General features: G+C 38.5%; 1 protein-coding gene across 1 annotated transcript in view; it reads left to right on the forward strand.

Annotated features, from left to right (window-relative positions):
- Window positions 1–22,220, forward strand: part of LOC149156771 (Protein kinase superfamily protein) — a 358,651-nt gene that overhangs the window by 228,708 nt on the left and 107,723 nt on the right. Inside the window, exons 5-6 of the mRNA XM_089438585.1 lie at window positions 19,733–19,919; window positions 20,109–20,475. Coding sequence (XP_089294711.1) covers window positions 19,733–19,919; window positions 20,109–20,475 — 554 coding nt within the window. The remainder of the gene's footprint in view (window positions 1–19,732; window positions 19,920–20,108; window positions 20,476–22,220) is intronic.

The raw sequence follows: 22,220 nt of genomic DNA on the forward strand, positions 1-22,220 counted from the left end.
GGATGTGCCACCTCTTCCTATCTCTTCTACTTTTGAAAACATTTCTTCTTCAGATGATGAAAGCGAGGATGATAATCCTCCCCCACCTTCTCAGGATCCTCAACTTCCAAGATGGGTCCGTGCTACTCGGGATGCAGCAGGTGATCTTGCCGGTGATCCTACAGATCAGCGACGTACACGTTCTCAGTTTGAAAGAGCCTCTTCTTTACTGGCTCAAGCTCCAGTAAATCATGATCCTGACACTTTTGCAGAAGCTTCAGGCCATCCACATTGGGAAGCAGCTATGAATGAAGAATATCATTCATTGATGACAAATGATACATGGGATCTTGTTCCTCTACCAAAGGGACGCAAACTTGTTAGATGTAAATGGGTTTACAGAACCAAGTATGGACCAGATGGGAAAGTTGATAAACATAAAGCTCGTCTCGTTGCTAAGGGCTTTTCACAGGTTGAAGGCATTGACTACACTGAAACCTTCTCCCCTGTTGCCAAAATGAACTCTATCCGCCTTGTTCTTTCCCTTGCTGCCTCTTTAAAATGGGAAGTCCATCAGATGGATGTTAAATCTGCCTTCTTGCATGGGGACTTGCAGGAAGAAATCTATATGGAACAACCCATTGGCTTCATACAAACAGACTCCAGCCTTGTTTGTCGACTTAAGAAATCCCTTTATGGCCTCAAGCAAGCTCCTCGGGCTTGGTATGCCAAAATGGATAGCTTTCTTTTAGAATCTGGCTTTTCTAGGTGTCATTCTGACAATACTGTCTACACCAAGAAAGTGGGCAACTCTCTTATCATCCTTGTTCTTTATGTTGATGATCTTATTCTTACTGGTAGTGATCCCAACCTTATAAACCATGTGAAGTCTAGCCTTAAAAAGAAATTTGAAATGACAGACTTAGGACACTTACACTATTTTCTCGGTCTTCAAGTCTTGCAATCCCAAGAGGGTATTTTCCTTTCCCAGTCCAAGTATGCTTGTGATATTCTTCGTCATTTTCACATGGAAGACTGTAAGCCAGCCCCTTCTCCCTTTCAGTCTGGAGTCAAACTTTCAGTCTCTTGTACTTCTCCTGAAGTTGATGCTACCTTATACCGTCAACTTGTCGGAAAACTCTTGTATTTAACCCATACTCGTCCTGATCTTTCCTTTGCTGTTGGCCTTGTTGCTCGTTTTATGCAAAACCCCCGTGAAAGTCATTGGAAAGCAGCTAAAAGAATACTTCGTTATGTTCGAGGTACAGTACAGTTTGGGATTCATTACAGTGCCAAAGCAGCTCCTCTGTTAGTTGGTTTCACTGATTCTGATTGGGCTGGTGACCATGATGATCGGAAGTCTACTGCCGGTTATGTCTTCACTCTTGGTTCAGGACCTATTACATGGGCTTGTAAGAAACAGGCTGCCATTTCTCTTTCGTCAGCAGAAGCAGAGTATCGTGGTGCCGTGGAAGCTAGTAAGGAAGCCTTGTGGCTTCGTCAGATCCTATCAGAGTTTGGCTTTGAGCAGCAGCATCCAACCACACTTTGGTGTGATAATCAAAGTGCCATTCAGCTATGCAAAGATCCAGTCCAGCATCAGCGCAGCAAACACATTGAACTACACATGCACTTCATTAGAAAGCTCATTCATGACCATGTTCTTGAAGTGCAATATTGTCCAACAGATGATCAGGTTGCAGACATCTTCACAAAGGCTCTCACAGAGGTGAAGTTCACTAAACTTCGATATATGCTTGGAGTTCAGGAAGTTGTCACTAAGGGGGGATAGGCTCTAGTGCCTCCTTCCTTCTCCTATTGTGTCATATTTGTAAATCCTTCAATCCTATCCCAAGTTGTTCTTAAGGGGGGATGTTAGGATATTCCGACACATAGGATATAGTTAAGTTCAACTTGGTCTATTATTTATCACACATCATGCTCTTACCCCTTGAGCCCAGAGCAGTTAATTAAAGAAAAATCATAAAAGGCAAAAGGCATATAAAGTAGGGTGAAAAGGTCAAGACCGGGGCACCTCATGTACCACGATTTCTCCCTCATGTGCTTCCCTTTTACTAGCAACCCTTGTACCCCAGCATGTAGCCCAGGGTTGCCCCTTTTCATTTCCTATTCCATTCATTCCTTTACCACATGCCACCACCTTTTAAAGGATGTACCTTGGATGTATTATCCCCTTTAGAAGTAGAAACCACTTAATAGGATACTTGGTTAACCCCATTTGGAGCTTGGAGACATTAGCACGTGCCAAAACCCATTATGGAAGGGCATGCTATTATGAAGTCCCCCCTTGTTGTCCATGGTTTGTAAGCTCTTTTACTCAATTTCCTTGATGACTTGTTGTACTGGAAGGCTAGGGGGACATATTGGATCTTATGTAGGATTGTAGGTGGTCTCCATCTTGGGTTTGGCCTCCTTATACGGGGTCATAACTCTCCATAGGGCTACATTGGTGCATGTAGGGTGTGTGTTGAGAGCCATGGGCCTCCACAACAATAGACAACACTCCATGGATCCCTAGAGATGTTCAAAGATTGCTCGAGATCCACCTATTGGACGAGGAAGATGCACCTGGTTCACCTTTGCCCAACCAACCCCATTGTTGTACCATGCACTTGGTAGATGACCCCATCATTTTTCCTTTTTATTATGTTTTTCTTCTTTACATTTTTTTTAAACCTTTTTTTGTCATTTTTTGTTTTGTAATATTTGACCATTTGATTTCTGTTGATATTTGAAATAAAACAAAATTACAATTGATGTTCTTTGGAGCACAGTGTTAACATGGTTAAGAAACCAACAAACTGTTCGCATCAAAGACCCAAATTTTTTTCCCATATCATAGCAATAGAGCATCCACCCTATTGTGAACAAATATACATGAGGATTTTCCACTCATACATAAAACCAGAGATGCTTACAATTAGCATTTTACCCACTATGCAGCTGATACCATATAAGGACTTGTATGTTGATGTGGCATCACTTACACCATCATCAAAGCCCTTACAAATGATTTATATGTTGGAAATACTGAGAGGGGGGTGAATCAATATTTCTTTTCAATTGTTTCTTTTACCAGTTAGATCACTTATATTTAGAACACAAAAATGAACAATAGAAGTAAATGCTTTTATTAATATAATCTTTATAATGAATCAAGTACAATATGGGTAGGGCTCCAACCCTTGATGAAGACACCTAGGCTCCAACCTGGGATGTGCCAAGTACCTACTTGGACTTTAGTGAGGCTTCGACCTCTAGGGCTTCAACCCTATCTTATCCAAGGCACCAACCTTGAGTTTAGGAGCACCAACTCCAAGGACACCAATTCTCAATCTTTTAGGCTCCAACCCGTATTTGCTAAGCATCGACTTGGACTTCCAAGGCTCCAACCTTGTCAATTTTGAGGCACCAACATCCAAGACTCCAACCCTATATCTTGAGGACTCCGATCCTCTAGGGCTCCAACCCTATCCTTCAAGGCACCTACCTTGTTTGTTCGAGGCTCCAACCTTCAGGGCACCAACCCTCTGGGCTCCAACCCACTGCTATACTTTGTCTAGATATGTTTGATAGTAATTCACGACTCCCATAATCTTCTTCACTGAGTTCTGTCAATCTATAATTACGCCTTCACTTAGTCTCCACGCTACATAATCAATGACAACCTTGTCTCATAGAAGGTGTCACCATTTCTCTTCATTATATCCAAGCAAAATCTCTAAGTCACATCATGATGACTAATACATCATGATCTTCAATAGTCTTCACACAACTTCAATGTGTCTACAATGAACTGCACTAAGCTCTGCACAAAAACAACTCTCTGTTTCAAGCCTTTGTTCTCATTGTCACGGTAAATGCTTCAGGAGTAACTGCTTCAGGAGTGACTTCTTTAGAGGAGTGACTGTCGCGGTTTCATATTGTGCATTCAATTAAAAAACAACCCTGTTCATACTCAGATAATCTTCTTAGATCTGCAGAGCGTCCTTTTGAACTGTTATTTGAATCATTGTCAAACACAGGTCTGAGCATTTCAATAAATAACCCAGTCAACAGACTGCTCGACCTTCGGCTTCCTTCTTCTTCCGCTAGACCTTCGGCTTCCTTCTTCGCTCGCTCGACCTTTGGCTTCCTCTTTCGTTCGCTTGACCTTTGGGTTCCTTTCTTCTACTACCTCACGTTCACGAGTTGTGAACTGTCCTTCTTCTCTGTGATAGATGCCTGATTCACCTGCTTGAAGTGAAGCGTTTTAACTTGTATTTATACGAGTCTCACCAATAACCAAAAGACACGTTCATTGGGAGGAGAGGCCAACTTATGAGTTCGCATATTAAAATTATATCGGAGGGCCTTTTTCCAATTATATCATAAACTTGTTTATTTACAAAAATCATATAGGAGAGGCTATACCCACATTACAATAGATGTTTGGCGGTCCCCACATGCCACGTCATTGCTTTAATCCTGCAATCGCAATTTCATAAAAATCGGAGGTCTTTCAAGTTGTGCAATGCTCTGTCTTCTGATATTAACATTGCCGATGCCCCTATTTTTGACGGATGTGATATTCCAATAAGCTTCTTTTGATAACTCAATCGGGTCCACAACTTTATCACAAACGACGGTTTTAACATGTCATCCCTTTTGAACTTTGCGATTCAACGGATGCGATATTACATTAAGTTATGTCATAGTGGTGTAGTCAGGTCCGCAATAATATCACAATCGCAGTTTTTAATGTGACATCCCTTTATGAATTGCGATATGAAAGTTCCAATAGGCGGATGCGATATTGCATTAGGGCTGTTACCATAAACTGTTCGGGTCCGTATATTATATCACAATCAAAGTTTTAATGTGACAAGCCTTCATAACTTGCGAAGGTTTCGATACAGTGGATGCGATATTAATTAGGGCATGTTATAATGGGACCATCGGGTCCGCAACTCATATCGCAATCGGGGATTTCAGTGTAACAACAAGGCTTCAAGACTCGTGATGCGGTGGATGCGATATTTCAATAGAGGCGTATTGTAACAGAACCGTCGGGTCCACAAAGCTCCTTCGATTTCACTGTTTTCTTCCTTTAGCACTTACTCTTGGGTATATGCGATAAGTGTCGTTGTTCTTCCCTTTAGCACTTACCTTTGGGCATATGGGATATGCTCCGATAAACTGCTTCTCTTGCTTCCGATATGCTTCTCTTGCTCCAATAGGTCTTCCTTTGACTTCCGATAGCTCTTCTTTGATAGCTCCTGTTCTTGACTTCCGATGGCTTCCCTGATGGCTTTCGTCCTTGGCTTCTTGCTCCTGTTACTTCACGGATCTGCTTCTCCTTGGCTTCACATCATCATTTAGTATCCTAGAATATTGCCATGTTGACATCAATGACAATCTAGATCAACACTATAGGCATCCTTGATTTACTTGGAGACCCATGAGGTCACTTGTGTGCCCCACAACCATTCGGAGCACCATAGGTTTATTATGTGAACAACAAGGGGCCAACCCCTTGTCCATTACTTTTGGAAGTCCAATTCATCATTTTGGCACTTATGGACTTCATCAGGGCTCTTAGAGAACCCAGCGACATGCATTATTGATTATTCGACCTCTTGATAGGCTTGTTATTTTGTTTATGAGCTAGTTTGGTGGGCTTGTCACCAAAAGTTAGTTATTTGCACATTATGTTTATTTGATGGGCTAATGTAGGCTCAAATGGGGAAATCAAACTCATTAGGAGAGTATAAATACAAATGATGAGAGTTCATTTCTCATCATCACTTGGACTGGATCATATCTTCTTGTGAGATTTTCGCTATCTTTTGAGGATGAGACTTTTTGGATGAACGAATGAATTCCTATGTTTGGTTATTCTTCTTTGTCTTGGAGCTTGTATGATTGACATATCTTGGTGATTGGATATATTCTTCTTACATGTAAGTACTATGTTAATGCTATTTTGATTCTTTATTTTGCTGCATTCTCGATATTGGGATTTTCACTATTCTAGGGTTAATTTGCTGCTTTTCTTGGAACGAAATTGTGGAATTTAAATCTCTAAATAGTGTTGTATCATGATTGGGCCATGTTTGAATGAATGAATGTTCTTAGAGACATCCTTGTCTTGACAAGTCACAAAATATTGTTGAACGAAGTATAAATGACCCTTAAGCTACTTCCATTAAGCCCTAATGGCCAACGAAGTTGTCTTTTAGGCCTCCTTGACAAGTGGAACTCAATCCAAACTCTAAATCTTCCGTGACTCCATCTCTTCCAAGAGACAAAGCACTAGTCTTCCTCTGGTGATCATTTTAAAGCTTATTTCTTTCGCCTTCCCCTCTTTTTCTAGGCCTAACCTACTTAGGTCACCTAGGACATTAATTATCTCACAATCTAGCCATCCAAATACTTTAATTTTTGGTCCACAACTGTGCTGGTGTGTCCTCAAGAAGCCCTCCAAATTTCATGAGATTCTGACGGTGGGAACTTGAGATATTGCAAGCCCTAGTTGGAAGACCAATTCTTACGCTTGGTTTCCCTTAGTCTAGAAACCTCACTGGGATCCTTGCATTGCCTTTCATTTAAAATTCATTCCTTGATCCCTTTCCCCTCCCTAATTAGGTCAAGTATATCATTGGTTTCTAAATCCTATCCTCCTGACCTAACTTCGGGCCCACTTGGTCCTGCGTGGTCCCATGCATTATCAAGGTTAATTCTTCAAAGATCACTTGGAACCCAAGTTTCCACAAGAATTTTAGGGTGTAGGGATCTCGTTTATAAGACATACTCAAAACCTAAACCTTGAAATTCTCCCCAAGCCCTTCCTAGAGAGCCTTTCATCTTGTCTTCCAAGACAAGCAAGCCACAATCTTGAGCCTCTCTTGTGAATAGGTTTCTAGGGTCATCCTTCATCCTATCCTTGATCTATTCATCTTTGTGATCCTTATCATACCGGGTGATCCTTATCATACCGGGTCAGGTACGATTATAGATGTCAGTACAATTTTCTCCCTCTAAATCATTGATCTAGGAAAATCCTCTTGCCACAGACTTTGCTTTGTTCTTCCCAGTGCTTCCATCTATTGCCAAAGCCATGAGAGATCTTCATGATGTACTTGTAATCCTCACTAGGAGATTATGAAAGAATGATTATAACCCAACAAAGAGAAACAAAGACAAGAGGCTAGCTAATAGTAAAACAACAATAATAATCAAGGAAGATAGATATAAGATACTTATCTTTTGAGGATTGAGGGGAATTTGTCAGCTCCCTCTTGATCCTTGCTTTCGTGCAAAATCCATTTGTAAGCTCATCATCCTTGTCTTCATCATTGGCATGTTGTCATTACTTCCATGAGCAAGGGTTCTTTTACACGGAAACATCAACCTTCAATACTTAAGGTCTAGATCTAGGGTTTTGTTTACAAACTCTAGAGCTTTCTTAATCATATCCTTTAAGATTTACTTAGGGTTTACAAACCCTAGGGCAAATAACATCATTAGATTTTGTCATGTGCAACACACACACTACTTTTTCGTCTTGCTCGATAGCTCTTCATTAATGTTGTAATAATTTCCTTTTGACAAAACCTTTATCATAGTCAACATCAGTCTCTTATACAATTTGATCATGAGAAAGGAAATTATGGTTACACATATCCACAAGAGGATGAACTGTTGAAGTTTCATTAGATTTATCTTCAAGCATAACATCACCATGCAATCGAAATGCCATGGTAGAGACTGCTGACATGGCTCAGAAGTTCCACACACTCTTCAACAACCTTTGTAACATTGAGAGTTTATTCTAGATTTTTGTAGCTTTCAACACCAGTAGCAAGTAGTCACTTACTGCAAATCTCACCTACAAATTATTTTTCCATATCAAAATGTCCAAAACCGCATGCCTCTACATATGTAATGAATCAATCAAGGATGTTTCATCTTGGTTCAATCCAAGCAAATGTATCAAGATCAATAAACATTGATCTAGACTTCCTTCATGGAGGAGGAATCATCAAATTCTATCCTTAGAGAAGGAGAAACTGTTTTATAGATTTCGGATTATTACCCTTGGTTCTTCCAAATCAAGTAACTCGGCTTCAAAACCATTGTAGCAGTGGCAATAATTTGTCCTTAGAGAATTGGTCATCAATGATAGTGATCCCATTCTTCATTTTAATGTGCAAAGAATAGACTCCAGTATTCTGGGCTTGGCATTCACTTAAACTTGTCACATTTTACAAAATAGATCCCATCACTCTAATACACATAGCATCAGTAGTAAATGCAAGATTTTCCATAGCAGTACATATGGTATCAATACTTTAGAATCTTAGATCTTTGCAACAATAGGTCCATTTAGAAACTTCAATCCAAAATGTCTTCAATTGATTATATCCTTGGCCTGTTGTAGTAGTGATAGGACAATACTAGATCTGCAAATAACTTGAAATTTTCAAGGGAGCTTTGGTCTCTAAACTTGATGAGGAACTCGGCCTCGTCGCACAATGATAAAAACCTTTTGCTTCAATTCCTTAACATGTTCATTCAACGTTCATTTTGTTTCAACAAGAGACCTCAAAAAGATCTTCTCCAAGCTTCTCAAAGGTTGAATAACTTCTTCAAAAGATTATCATGGCAACAATTTGTCTTCTTGGCCTAGGCAGCCCTATGTTCATTCCAATGACATTTCCTAACTCCCTCTAGCTCAAAGAGGAACTTCCTTGGTGGATTAGCCAAAGATTAAATCAAAATGGCCATATTTCTAAAGTTTTGTACCACATCTCTGTCAATACAATCATAGTCATAATGGTGTAATGCAAGATATATCACTGTAGTACAAGGTACATGGCATTAGAGACTTGTAACTTCAGGACAACACTTTATTGAACTTAAAGGAAATGTCCATATCGTATTTAGTAAACTGAACACACTTGGTCCATTGTCCAAATTCAAGGATTATATTGATGTGATTGCTTCTTCCAATACCAAGGTGGCTTACATGCTACAAATTAGTAGGTGTATATAGTCCTTTGATCTGAGTAGTTCACAATCTTTCAAGATACATTTTGAACAAATGAATTTTCATCCTTCATGGATACTAAGATCAATCCTTTATCAAACTAGAGATCAATACATATTATGGACTTTTTAACCAGACCTATACTTGGTCTTCATTGATAAAGCTATTTAATGTTTACAAGTGATCATTGAAGTCTAAGAATGTTGCCTAGAAGAACTTTAAACAAAATACATACCTCACTTCCAAGGATTCAAGGAGGCATCAAACTTCAGTCTTAGCCAAGGTAGCGGGGCAGTGCCCCCCTTGAATCCCCTCTTGAAGCGTGCTCCGCTCATGAGTGGATCTAGAGTGACCTCGGGTGTGCGCTCCCTTAAAAAAAGCTGCTCCCTGGTTTTTCGAGAGCAAATGTAGGAGCGGCCATGGAGTGATCGCTCCCTAACCGCTCCCAGAGCGATTTTTTTAAGTCGGGACTCAGGAGTAGTTGGGGAGCGATCACTCCTGACTTAAAAAAGTCACTCCCATTGGCGCATGCTGCGCGACCACAATTTTTTTTTGGAGGGAGGGGAGGAGGGGGCAAAAGAAATAAAAGCCCGTCCTCCCCTCCCACAAATGCATCATTTGCTTTGTGTTGAGAGCAAGAGAGAGCTAGAGAGGGATTGAGAGCTAAGTTGTAGGAAACATCGGAGAAGGGTCTGTTTCCAGCCGGAAACGAGGAAACTCGTACCGTATGGCCTGGAAACTCGTTTCTGGCCGTACTGGCCCATTTCTAGAGGAGGAAACGTGGCCAGTACAATCGGAAACGCATTTCCACGCCATATGGTGGAGTTTCCTCTTCTAACTTGATTTTTTCTTGTATTTTTTTAATTTTTTCACTTCTAATTTTTTATTGGGCGACTGAAATATCTTCTAGATGCTTCTAGATGCCTCTCAAGTTATAAAAAGAGGATTTTTTGAGTGGGGCAACCTAATGTTCAAGCCTATGGCCCTAGTGTTGATATGCAATTCATGGTAATGTTAAATTCTTAAAGTAAAAGTCACTTTTACTTAAATTTTTAACATTACCATGAAATGACTCAGGATGTTTGAGAGTGGTTTCGCCCTCATTGGATTTCATATGGAGAAAGTAGAATTTTAGATCTCACTCAAAATCCAGCAAACTTATCCATTTTTTAGGATTTCAGGATTGGGGGGATTGCAATGTTTCCATTGGATTTTGTCATGTAATAGGGTATGGAACTTTTATTTAATCAAGAGAACCAAGCCCTCTATGCAGGGGAGACTCCAATAATCAAGAGCATGTAGGGTACTAGGGTATGGAACTTCTATTTAATCAAGAGCACTAAGGTCGTTCGACTATGTAGGAGGAGACTCCCAATCAAGCACGAGACAAGAAATTAGAAATTTCTCGTGGCTTATTTTGGATATTGCTATTTTCATTATGTGATCATTCATGAGTAAATGTGATGTAAATTTAGAGACTTATAGTTTATGCATTGACAATTGACAATTTAATCATAATGTAATAAATTAGAATGTATCATATATGTTTTATGATTGCACATATTTCTTAAATGTCCTTATATATATATATATTGCGTTTCCCTGTTTCCAAAATTTGGGGGGGTCACGTTTCGTACCCGTGCCCGTTTCGGAAACTCGTACCCATTTCCCCGTTTTGTGCAACTTAGATTGAGAGGAAGATTGAAAGGAGCAAGGAGGTGAGTGAGAGGGTTGCTTGGGAGCTTGAGGATTTTGAAAAGGAGATTGGAGCTTGGGATTGAAGGTTGGAGAGCCAAAGAGGTAGGGTCTATACTCTAATCCCATACTTTTTATTTTTCTATGAATCTATGTAGCAATAACATTTGTGTTTTGTATATGTCCATTGTTGAATGTAAGATGTTCTCTTCTCTCTTTCCCATTCCTCCATTTTATTGCACACAAGACTATAACTCCACCAAACATCATGGTTATATGGCGTGGCATTCTCTTGACATTGGTTCCTTTTTTTGTTATGATGGTGTTGGGGAGTAGAAGAAGAAGGGGTGTTGAAGAGGATGAAGAAGTGGGTAGTGGTGGATATGAAAACCCTAGAGAGGACGAGTAACAAGAGGAAGAGGAGGAGGATAATGAGAGTGGAGATGATGAGGGAAAAAAACCAAAGTAGACCAAACGCCCTTATGGAAATATGTTAATAAGCTTTTAGGAGGGAAAGCGGGTGGAACCACCAAATTTACATGCCTCCATTACAGAAACACTTACACAGGTTCATACACTCGTGTTAGAAAGCATCTTTGTGGGAAAATGGCATGGGTTGGAGATAAAAAAATAGGAATCAAAACTTGTGGAAGTGTGTCACAAGTTCAAAGAGCCAAATACATAAGGAAAGAGGAGGAAACCCAATACAAACCTAAAAGATCAAAGGGTGACTTTGAACATGACACCACTAGCCCACTATCACATAGACTAAGAATTCCATCAACATCCACCCGTGGTAGTGTATATGGAGGCATAGGCAGTGCAACAAACATCCCTTTAATGCGTAGAACCATATCAGAATGTCTTGATCAAGGGTGTAGGGATGATGTGGATGCATAAATTTTCCGGTTTCTTTATGCATGTGGGATACCTTTCAATGTTCTTCGTTCACCTTATTGGCATGAATTGGTTTCCGCTATCAATGATGCCCCTAAAGAATGCAAGAGCCTTGGGTATGAGAGAGCTAGAACCAATGGACTTGATCGTGAAAAAACCAAATTAACACATTCTTTGGGTAAATTCACAAATAGTTGGAATGACTATGGGGTGTCCATTGTATCTAATGGTTGGACAAATGTCAAAGGCAAGCGATTGTTAAGTGTCCTTGGTGTGCTTGCTTTTGGTGTAGTCTTCCTTTCATCATGTGATTACTCAGACAAGTTCAACACTGCCATCAACATTGCAGAACCATTGATTCAAACAATTGAAAATATCAGTGTGGAAAAAGTCTGCAAAAAATCCCGATTTAATCTTGAAAATGCGATCTTTTGAACTATACGATTTAATCCCCCGACTTTTTGGCGATTTTTTCACAGAGGAAAAAATTGCGATTTTTTCCTTATACTCCCGATCTAATTGGGAGTCGACCCAAAAAGTCTTCCTCCCTTCCCAGGCCGTGGATAAAGAGGCCGCAAAGGTGAAAAAACTATAAATTGAAGCTTCCATCCATGCATTTTCAAGTTATTGCATTGTATTGTTTGTCATACTTCTTGCGAGCATAGCAGTCTCATTTGTAATCTGTTAGTTTTGAGGTTAAGATATGTTTTTGTTTGCAAGGAAAAACAAATCTTTATACTTCATATTTCTAGTTAGAAAGCAAAGTATACATTGGCTAAGCCTCCAGGCTTTCAGTGATCCAGACTCTAACAGCCACTGCCCCTTCAAAAGATTACAAAAGTACCAAAAGGACAGGCATACAACAGTCTTCCGTAGAAAGAACCCCACACCATCAAAAACATTCTTACAGTTGTTGAATGCTTCAAGGAGAAACAACAAAGAGGAGGTCATGAAGATCAAATAGCAACAACTTGTCCAAAAAAACAAAACCAGTGCCTCAAAAAAGAACCCATTTTTTAGACAGGAACAAAGTACCTGTGAAATCTTGTGACAACAAAGATCCTTCCTGCAATGAGAACACGTTTTGAAAGGGAATCTTCTTTAGTGGTGTATTCCCTGTAAATGTGGGGAAAGGTTATGTATCAGAAGTGGATTTTACCTCCAAGAGTTTTTGAATAATAGATGCCAAGGCTAGGTTAATAATTTGACATCTACTGTTTTCTCAAAAAATAAGCAGCTTGGATTCACCAAGCGTTAATTTTCACATCTATTGTGATACTCACTGTTAATTTTCATTGGACCTACCACTTGACACCTTATTACCCAAGCAGATTACAATCTACTGAATAAATGGATGACTTATTTCTTAATACAATTAGCGGAAACAAAAATTAAAAGGGGAAGAGGATTTGAGTGACTGATTACTTGATGACTTTTAGATGACTCATGATATACATTTATTATATTTTTTGTTGATATTTTGACTCTTGAGAGTTGAGACTCGGACAGGACTCAAAATTCAGGAGTTGATTCACTATTTTGATTTGTGATGTAGCATTAGACTTTATATACATATTATATATTAGCTTTCTTTACATGTTTATGTGGAAATGCATTTATTTGATGTTGTGGATACTCTAGATGTTAAAAAAAATAAAAATGAAAATGAATAATTATGTGTTTTTTTAATTTTGCCGACTTTTTGTCAACTTTTTCAAAAAACTCCCGACTTTGACGAGTTTTTCAACTTTTGGACCCTTGCCGAATTAATCCCGACTTCGACTTTTTCCACATTGGAAAATATTGGGCCATACAATGTCATCCAAGTCATCACTGATAATGCTTCTAATTGTAAGGTAGCAGGAGCAATCATTGAGGATAGATGCCCCAACATTTTTTGGTCTGGGTGTTTGGTTCACACAATGAACTTTTTGATGCATGGAATTATTAAGATCGAGGTACCTCAATACAGATGGATTGGTGACTTGTACAATACAGATGGATTGGTGACTTGTACAAGAGAGGCAAGACAATGATAAAATTTATTATCGGTCATAGCAATACCCATGGGCTTTTCCGCAGTCATTCAAGGTTGGAGCTATTGAAGCTTGGGAAGACTAGATTTGCTAGCTATTACCTCACCTTCAGGCGACTTTTGAAGGTAAGAGAGTCATTGGCTAGCATGGTATCAAGTGCACATTGGCAGGTATTAAAGGATAAGGCTCCAACTGCAACTGATAGGGAAGCTTTTGATGATGTGAAGGTGACTGCTCTTGATGGTCAGTTTTAGACAAGTGTGAAGGATGTTTTGCAATACATCAAGCCCATTTATGGCATGATTCATTTTGTAGATACAAATGCATGAGTGATTGGGGAGGTCTATGTGCGGATGGATAACATGTTTGGGCAAATAAAAGATATTGTTTAGCCAAAGGATCCCGATTTGTATGATTATGTTTACAATTTTGTGTGTGCACGGTGGGATAAACTTAATGTTCCACTACATGCCTGGGCATATATCCCTATGCCAAAACACTACTTTCCATCTTGGTTGGGCAACCTTGCACCTGGGGGTGGAGTTAGGACCAAACCCCATACAGATCCAGTGGTACAAAATGGTTATATGACAACATTAAACAAGCTAGTCCCCAACAAGGAGGAGTGTGCTAAATTGCGTGGAGAATTAGGCAAATACTTCACTAGCACTGGAGTGTTTAGTTCTTTGCATGCAGTGGAAGATGGGGATAGATTGGATGCTGTCACATGGTCGGGCGTGTGTGGCAGCTAGCGACTTTTGGCAAAATTGGCAAAAAAATTGCTTTCGCAGGCTTGTCACAAGGTTCGTCGAACGTTAACCTTGAGGTTTGAATCTTGGAGAACCTTAAAATTTTTTTGAGGACCTCATAGCCTTTGACCAAGTCCATAGATGAAAACTCATAACCTCATGTCACAACTCAAGCTTGTAATTTATCCTTGCAGTTTCCATGTTCGTGATAACATATTTGATGTAAATTGATGTTGATTTCTTACTATTTTATCCTATAATTCATTTTAAATTAATATATGTATGTATATAGAAAATGTATATAGACGAACTTAATGGTGAACCTCATTTGAAATTCATCAAAAAATTTGAACGCAAACCAAACCTAATCATTGCTGAACCCGAACTCGAACCTGAACCATGTGACTTAGTTCACAGGGTGTAAATACTTCTTCTACAGAGACGCATTGGAGCATGAAACTTTAAGATTGATGAATCTTCAATCGTGGGACTCTATATGTTGTATGTTACTAAATTGTGGACATGGTTGATGAAGATTATAACTTCTAGATGATTGATGTTATATGGTTTAATCCATGTTTTTATGCTTTTTATATCTAATTCATCATTCTACATGCTTTTGTTGACATGTATACATCAAAATATATAAAAATATATATTATATAAAAATTTGCTCCCGGATTTGCTCCCGATCCAGGAGTTTTTGAAAATGTCACTCCTCGCTCCTGCTCCCAAGTGTCCCTGGTCTTAATATCCGAACATCCCATCATTATAGTGTTATTTGCATGGAAACCTATTCAAACTAGGAGCCAAACAATAGGTCCTGTTCATGTATCTTTTACTTGAAATACTTCAATCTTGTCAACTGTGAAATGCCATTGCCATTGAAACATCTTAAGAGAGGCTCCTTTTTGAAACCAAAAAGTACAGTGCCTTCTCCAATCCACCCTGGGGATACAAACTTTAGTATGCCTTAGGCACAAGAGACAACTGCTAGCTTGTCCACATAGGTATTTTCTAGGCGTGTAGCCTAGTCTTGAGGCTCCTCACCCCTCTTAAGGTCTCTCGATGAAGCACACCTTTCATTCATTAAGAATATATATTATTAATTATTGATTGATAAATACAATTGTGGGAGGCCCCTAGCTTAAATACTGCCTCGAGTGCCTCTTGGTGTGTGGGCATGATCTTTGATCATGCCCTTTGCCTAGTTAACTAATAATTATAGACTAATTAATTTTTACATAACATTGCCTTCCTCTTGAAAAGATGCTTTGTCCTCAAAGCATACGTAACGATGGGTGTTGTTGTCGAAACACTTCTGTCTCCCAAGAAGCTTCCTCTTTTGGTAAGTCCTTCCACTTGATCAGGTATTCTTTGATTACTCATGATCGCAACTTCTTTTCCCTGATGGAGATGATACCTTCTGGTTCTAGAATGACCCTTTCTTCGTCATCTAAAGTTAGAAGTGTTGTTTGTGTTGATTGATGTTCGCCAAGTGAACACGACTTTTATCAGGAAGACTTAAACTGTATGTTACTTGGCTGATCTTTTTGTTGATCTGGTATGGTCCATAAAACCTTGGTGCCAATTTGTTTTTTCCCTTTTGTTTTAAGGACAACTGCTTGTAAGGCTGAAGTTCGTCAAATACTCATTCTCCAACTTCAAATTTTTTTCTCTGCTCTGTTTTGGTCAACTTGCTGCTTCATACGGTTTCTTGCATTATTTAAATTTTCTTTTAGAGTTTGGACGACTTTTTGGGTTTCTTCTAATTGGTTTTTAACAACTGGTAGTTTCGTCTCGATGATAGCAAAGTCCTTCCATTTCGGAGGTTCGTACCTGTATAGAGATTGAAATGGAGTCATTTTCGCTTACGTGTGGTAAGTAGAATTGTACCACCATTCAGTGAGATGTAACCACTAAGCCCACTTATTTTGTTTGTCTATGGCATAACAATGTAGGTAGGCTTCTAAACATTTATTGACAACCTCTGTTTGGCCATCTGTTTGAGGATGGTAGGCTGAACTCATGTTGAGGTAGGTTCCTATATGATTGAAAAATTCCTTCCAAAAATTACCCTTAAATTTGGCATCTCTATCGCTCACAATGACCTTGGGAAATCCATGTAATTTGTAAACATTTTTGCAAAATATCTCAGCGATTTGTTTTATTGAATATGATTTCCTCATTCTAATAAAGTGAGCATACTAGGTGAGTCTATCAAGTACTACAAGAATTTTATCCTTACCATCAAACACTGGTAAACCTTCAATAAAGTCCATTGATATTTCTTCCCATTTCTGATTCGGGATATTTAAAGGATGAAGTAGTCCAGGTGTCATAATATTTTCGTTTTTATTTCTCTGACATTTATTGCATTCTGCTACATATTTTTGAATATCGTTACTCATTCCCTTCCAAAAGAATGACTGGCATGCATTATAGTAGGTTTTAAAGAATCCAACATGTTTGACTGACAGTGAATCATGTGACTCCTTGAGAATATTGGCTTTAAATTTGGAATTTGAATTCAGATAAATTCTTCCCTTGTACCATAGAATATCATTCTTCCATTCAAATTTTGAATTATGAGGAAGGTTATTGATTATAACACTTGTTTCTGGATCTTTTGCATATTCACTTCAAATCTCATTAAGCCATTCAGGAACAACAACCGAAACGACAAGTAATGATGGTTCTTCATCTTTCCTGGATAGAGCATCTGCCACAACATTGTCCTTTCCCCTTTTATGTAATATCTCCATGTCAAAAGCAACAATTTTTTCAATCCACTTTTGTTGTTCTTCAGAGAGCTTTTTTTGTTGGAGGAGGTACTGGAGACTGTTATGATTTGTACATATGGAGAACTTACTTCCCAAAAGATATTGCCTCCACTTGGCTAGTTCGTGCATAATAGCGAGCATTTCTTTGTTGTATGTAGATTTAAGACGTTCTCGTTTATTGACTTTTGTTGACACCTAATCATTGGGATTGGGTGAACACTTGTAAATAATGTAAATAGTAAATAATGGAAAATGAAGAGTCATCGGGAGGTGAAGCCCAAGAGTCACCCCCTCATGTATATAACCATGAGTAATCTTAATGAATAACATAATTCATTTGAGGAGTTACCTCCTGGCTTGACATGGTATCGGAGCCAACCCCATTTTAGCTTCCCTCTGTTCTTGTAACTCCCTTATGCCATTTTTTTGGCAGCTCCAGAATCTGTCATTTCTATCAATTTCTCTGCATGTTATCATTCTCTGAGTTCTGTCCTGTCCAAATTGACTATTAAAAATCGTGACTTAATTGCTGCATGAGTTTTGTAATGTTGGCCGAAATGTTGGTTAAATTGTGTTGATTGTGAAGACCGTGGTGCGATCTCTATGTTAAAACTCTAGCATTGTGTATGCATTAAGACTGCAGTGGAAGACTGATGGTTGTGTTCAAATGTTGTGATGGTCATGTTCCTGCGTCAAATTGAGGTTGGTATGCGGTTGCCTAGTATGTGCCGTTGTGCATTGAAAAATAAATAAATGTGATGGTCGTAACCCTTCCTTGAGTTGGTGTGGCTGCTGGGATACTTCTCTGGCGAACCATGGTGTTGAGAGTTGCACAGCGGAACCATGGTGTCAAGAATGGGATGTGAACAACTGTGGGATTGAACGCACACCCTTTTAGACCCAAGCCCAAGTCTGGTCCGTGGTGCACAATGAAAGCGTGGTGAATGCTGTGTGGACTGATCCCTCATCTACATTTAACTAGTATGCTACTATGCTACGTTGATACCTTTTTTATGGTCGTGTGTTGTATGTGTCGAATATGATTGGCAGACTGCGGTGTTGACTGTTGGTTTTCCATGTCATGTCTGGGTACACTCCTGTACTCCCCGGCCTTGCAATACCTCGTATACTCTCCACTGCATATATGCCTCTCAATCCCGGTTATAACAACACTTGCTCCCGTACCTCCATACACACTTGCTCCCATATCTCTCCGACTCAAGGTTACTTGGGAGTGGGAGCGAAAACAGGAGCGATATTTTCAGAAGCTCCCATTTTAGGAGCCATTTTGGGAGCATTTTATATATATATATATATATATATATATATTTTGATGCATATATGTCAACAAATGCTTGTAGAATGATGAATTAGATATAAAAAACATAAAAACATAAAAAACATAGATTGAACCATATAACAACAATCATCTAGAAGTTATAATCGTCATCAACCACGTCCACAGGTTAGTAACATAGTAACATACAACATATTGAGTCTCATGATTCATCAATCTTAAAGTCTCAAGCTTTCAAAATTCAATATAGCATTTATCATCATTGATCACCAAAGTTGTACTTGTAAGCTAAGTGTAACCATTACAACATATAATATCTAACATGAAATGTAATGTTATAAAATGAAACAACTTTCAACTTTCACGAAGCATCATATTCATAATTCATTACTAATGAGTTATAATTGCCAACTTCGAACTTCAAACTTAAATTGTCATATATTGTTTACAAAAAATATCATAATAAATATGAAAGAGTCAATAGTTATAAAAACTACTAGAAACTAGAAAAGACAAGTAAATCTATTATCTATTGCTAATGCTTGGGCCTCTTGCCGCCACAATAAATGTCTAATTTTTTAGTCTTGTTGGAAAATCAGGATCTTTGTTATTAATATCACCCTCTAAGCATTAATATCCAAAGGTATCTTTGTCATTACCTCTGGATCTGTATAGGGATCTTTGTCATTAATATCACCCTCTAAGCATTAACATAAGATAGAAAAAGCATAGCATGTCAAGTCAAGATTTTGTTTGAGTGATGCATACATTTTTAGGAGGATCATGATAGAGGAGTTTGACAACCAATGTCACTAACATCAAGGTACATAGAGGGATTGGGGCTCTTGGTTAAATACGAGTTCCATACCCTAATACATGATAAAATCCAATGGAAACATTGCAATCCCCCCAATCCTGAAATCCTAAAAACTGATAAGTATGCTTGGTTTTGAATGAAATCTAAAATTCTACTTTCTCCATATGAAATCCAATTGGGTTGGAACCACTCTCAAACATTTTGAGTCATTTCATGGTAATGTTAAAAATTTAAGTAAAAGGATGAAAATGAAGATTAAGGAGAATGCCAAATGGCATAATTGATGAAGCCATATTTCTCCATTTTTGTTCCTATGCTCATGAAAGTTTCTCCTTATTTTCAAATAAAAACCATTTTTGGCCTATCTTGGCTTTGGAGAAATCTGGTTTGGAAGACATGCTTTTAACATATTGGGATTCTCTTGCAGTTCCAGCTTATTATGCCTTGATACTAAGGTCACTGACGGTTCTTGAAGGATTAGCTCTTTATACAGATCCTAATTTCAAAGTACTGTCGGCTTCGTATCCTTATTTTGCAAAGCGGTTACTGACAGATACCAACCCTTACCTTAGGGATGCTCTTATTGAGCTTCTTTTCAAGGATGGAAGATTCAGGCAAGTGCCCATGTTCTATCGACTTGCTTTATTGTACAACTGCATGTACTCTTAATTTATTCAAATCTCATCATAATGAATTTGAATTACTATGATAACATTGGAGTGGACATTGGCACTTGTTTACAGCTCATGTTTTTATGATATTTGTGGACTTTGGTTGTTTGTTGTCTGCATCATACATGGCAGGTGGAACAGGCTTGAAAACCTGCTTGTGCAGGGGCGCAAAGACAGTGATTTTGCTGCCAAGGATGCTTTACAGCCTGTCCTGAAGCTTTTACTGGGACCTGATGGTGAAGAACTTCGTAGTTTAGTTATCAAGGAGGCTGTGAGAGTTGTAGAAGCTATTTTACTCAGTGCAGCTATAGACAGCTTGAATTCTGTGCCTGAGCCTATCAGGACCCTGATTCCTAGTGGAACTGCTAATGGATTTTTGAGATTTAATGAAAATGAACAAGCAACAATGCTTGAACTTCGAGATCGAGTATTTAGAATATGGGGCCTTCTGCAGTCTTCAAGAGGATTTGATCCAGCAATGCTTCAGCCTATTGTTGAGGTAACTTCTACGCTTGATATTGAAGACGAGGTTTGTCAAAACTTATATTCCAAAAGATGCCTTGTGCTGATGAGAATTTACAGGATCATAGGAATGAAATTTGCTTTTAACCAATGGTCATTTTCTTGCTTGCATATTATCTCCTTCTAGAGCTGAAACTTGACTCATACTATATATCTTGTGCTATATTTGTCTATTAGACTAAGTTGCAAGAAACAGCAAAATGTCTAGAAGTTTCTGAAACGGGTATGGCTGGAAATGCCATCTCAGAAAAATGGAATCATCGCCCGAAACGTCACATAAATGACATTTTGGAAGGAAAACCAAGTCTATATCAATTCTCATAGATGATTACATAACAAAAATCCAAAAGTAGCCTCTATAGATGAGGTTGTACATTGAAGGTTCCGAAATCTGCCTTTATACTTGAGGATAACTGGAATAAAACATGAACTAAAGACAAATGTTGACTACATATTAGTAATCATAACAATCCTCATCCTTATCAACAAAAATATAACAAGATGCTTGTTTAGCGGAAGAGGCAATTCTACTAGTACTTCCAGTTCTGCTTGAATCACCACTAATATCAAGAGCAGCAAGAGAGAGCTCTAAGTGTGAGTTTTTTAATGAAATTAGCTTAGGAGTGAAATCAACTTTACAAAAAATGTTTAATTAAGCATTTTTGGGCCATAGAAGGGACCCACGCCCTTCTTGGTTGCTTGAGCATGCCTGAAACAACACTTAACTCGTTGAAACATCACATTTTTGGCCGAAACAGCCTCAAAACGCTTTCCGCTGTACCATACGATGTTTCAAAATTGCGAAACACCGTATGGTATCACTGATGTTGTTTCGGTGAAGTTTCAACGTTTCAGGACGTTTTTGGTACCATTATGTTGCCTAAGAAGGTGTTTCGTCTAAGTTGCACGAAACGGGGAAACGGGTACGAGTTTCCGAAATAGGAAGCGATACGAAACGGGTATATATATATATGTGCAATCATAAAGCATAAATGATACATTATAATTTATTACACTTAAACATTAAGATTTAATTTACATCACATTTACTCATGAATGATCACATAATGAAAATAAAAATATCGGAATATCCAAAAGCAACCTTTATTATATATCCAAATCTCAAAATCAGCGTTTATTTATATTAATATATGAGACTGTAAGTACAATAAAGACTATAAGGCTGCAAGAGAGAGATCTAAATCAGGATTTTTTGCATCCACATCCCATTCTTTAGAAGGACCACTGTTGTATTGGGAGTCTCCTCCTACATAGTCGAACGACCTTAGTGCTCTTGATTAAATACACGTTTCATACCCTAGTACCCTACATGATCTTGATTATTGAGAGTTTCCCCTACATAGAGGGCTTAGAGGGCTTGGTTCTCTTGATTAAATACAAGTTCCATACCCTAGTACATGATAAAATCCAATGGAAACATTGCAATCCCCCTAATCCTGAAATCCTGAAAAACAAATAAGTCTGCTGGATTTTGAGTGAGATCTAAAATTCTACTTTCTCCATATGAAATCCAATGAGGGCGAAACCACTCTCAAACATCCTGAGTCATTTCATGGTAATGTTAAAAATTTAAGTGAAATAAAAATAAAGGAGAATATCACTTTTATTTTAAGAATTTAAAATTACCATGAACTGCATATCAACACTAGGGCAAAAATTCACTTTTATAACTTTAGACACGCATCTAGAAGCAACAAGAAG

This window comes from Pinus tabuliformis, chromosome 9 (assembly GCF_031772625.1).
Source record: "Pinus tabuliformis cultivar Carrire ecotype Pingquan chromosome 9, CPIR1, whole genome shotgun sequence".
NCBI classification, from domain to species: Eukaryota; Viridiplantae; Streptophyta; class Pinopsida; order Pinales; family Pinaceae; genus Pinus; species Pinus tabuliformis.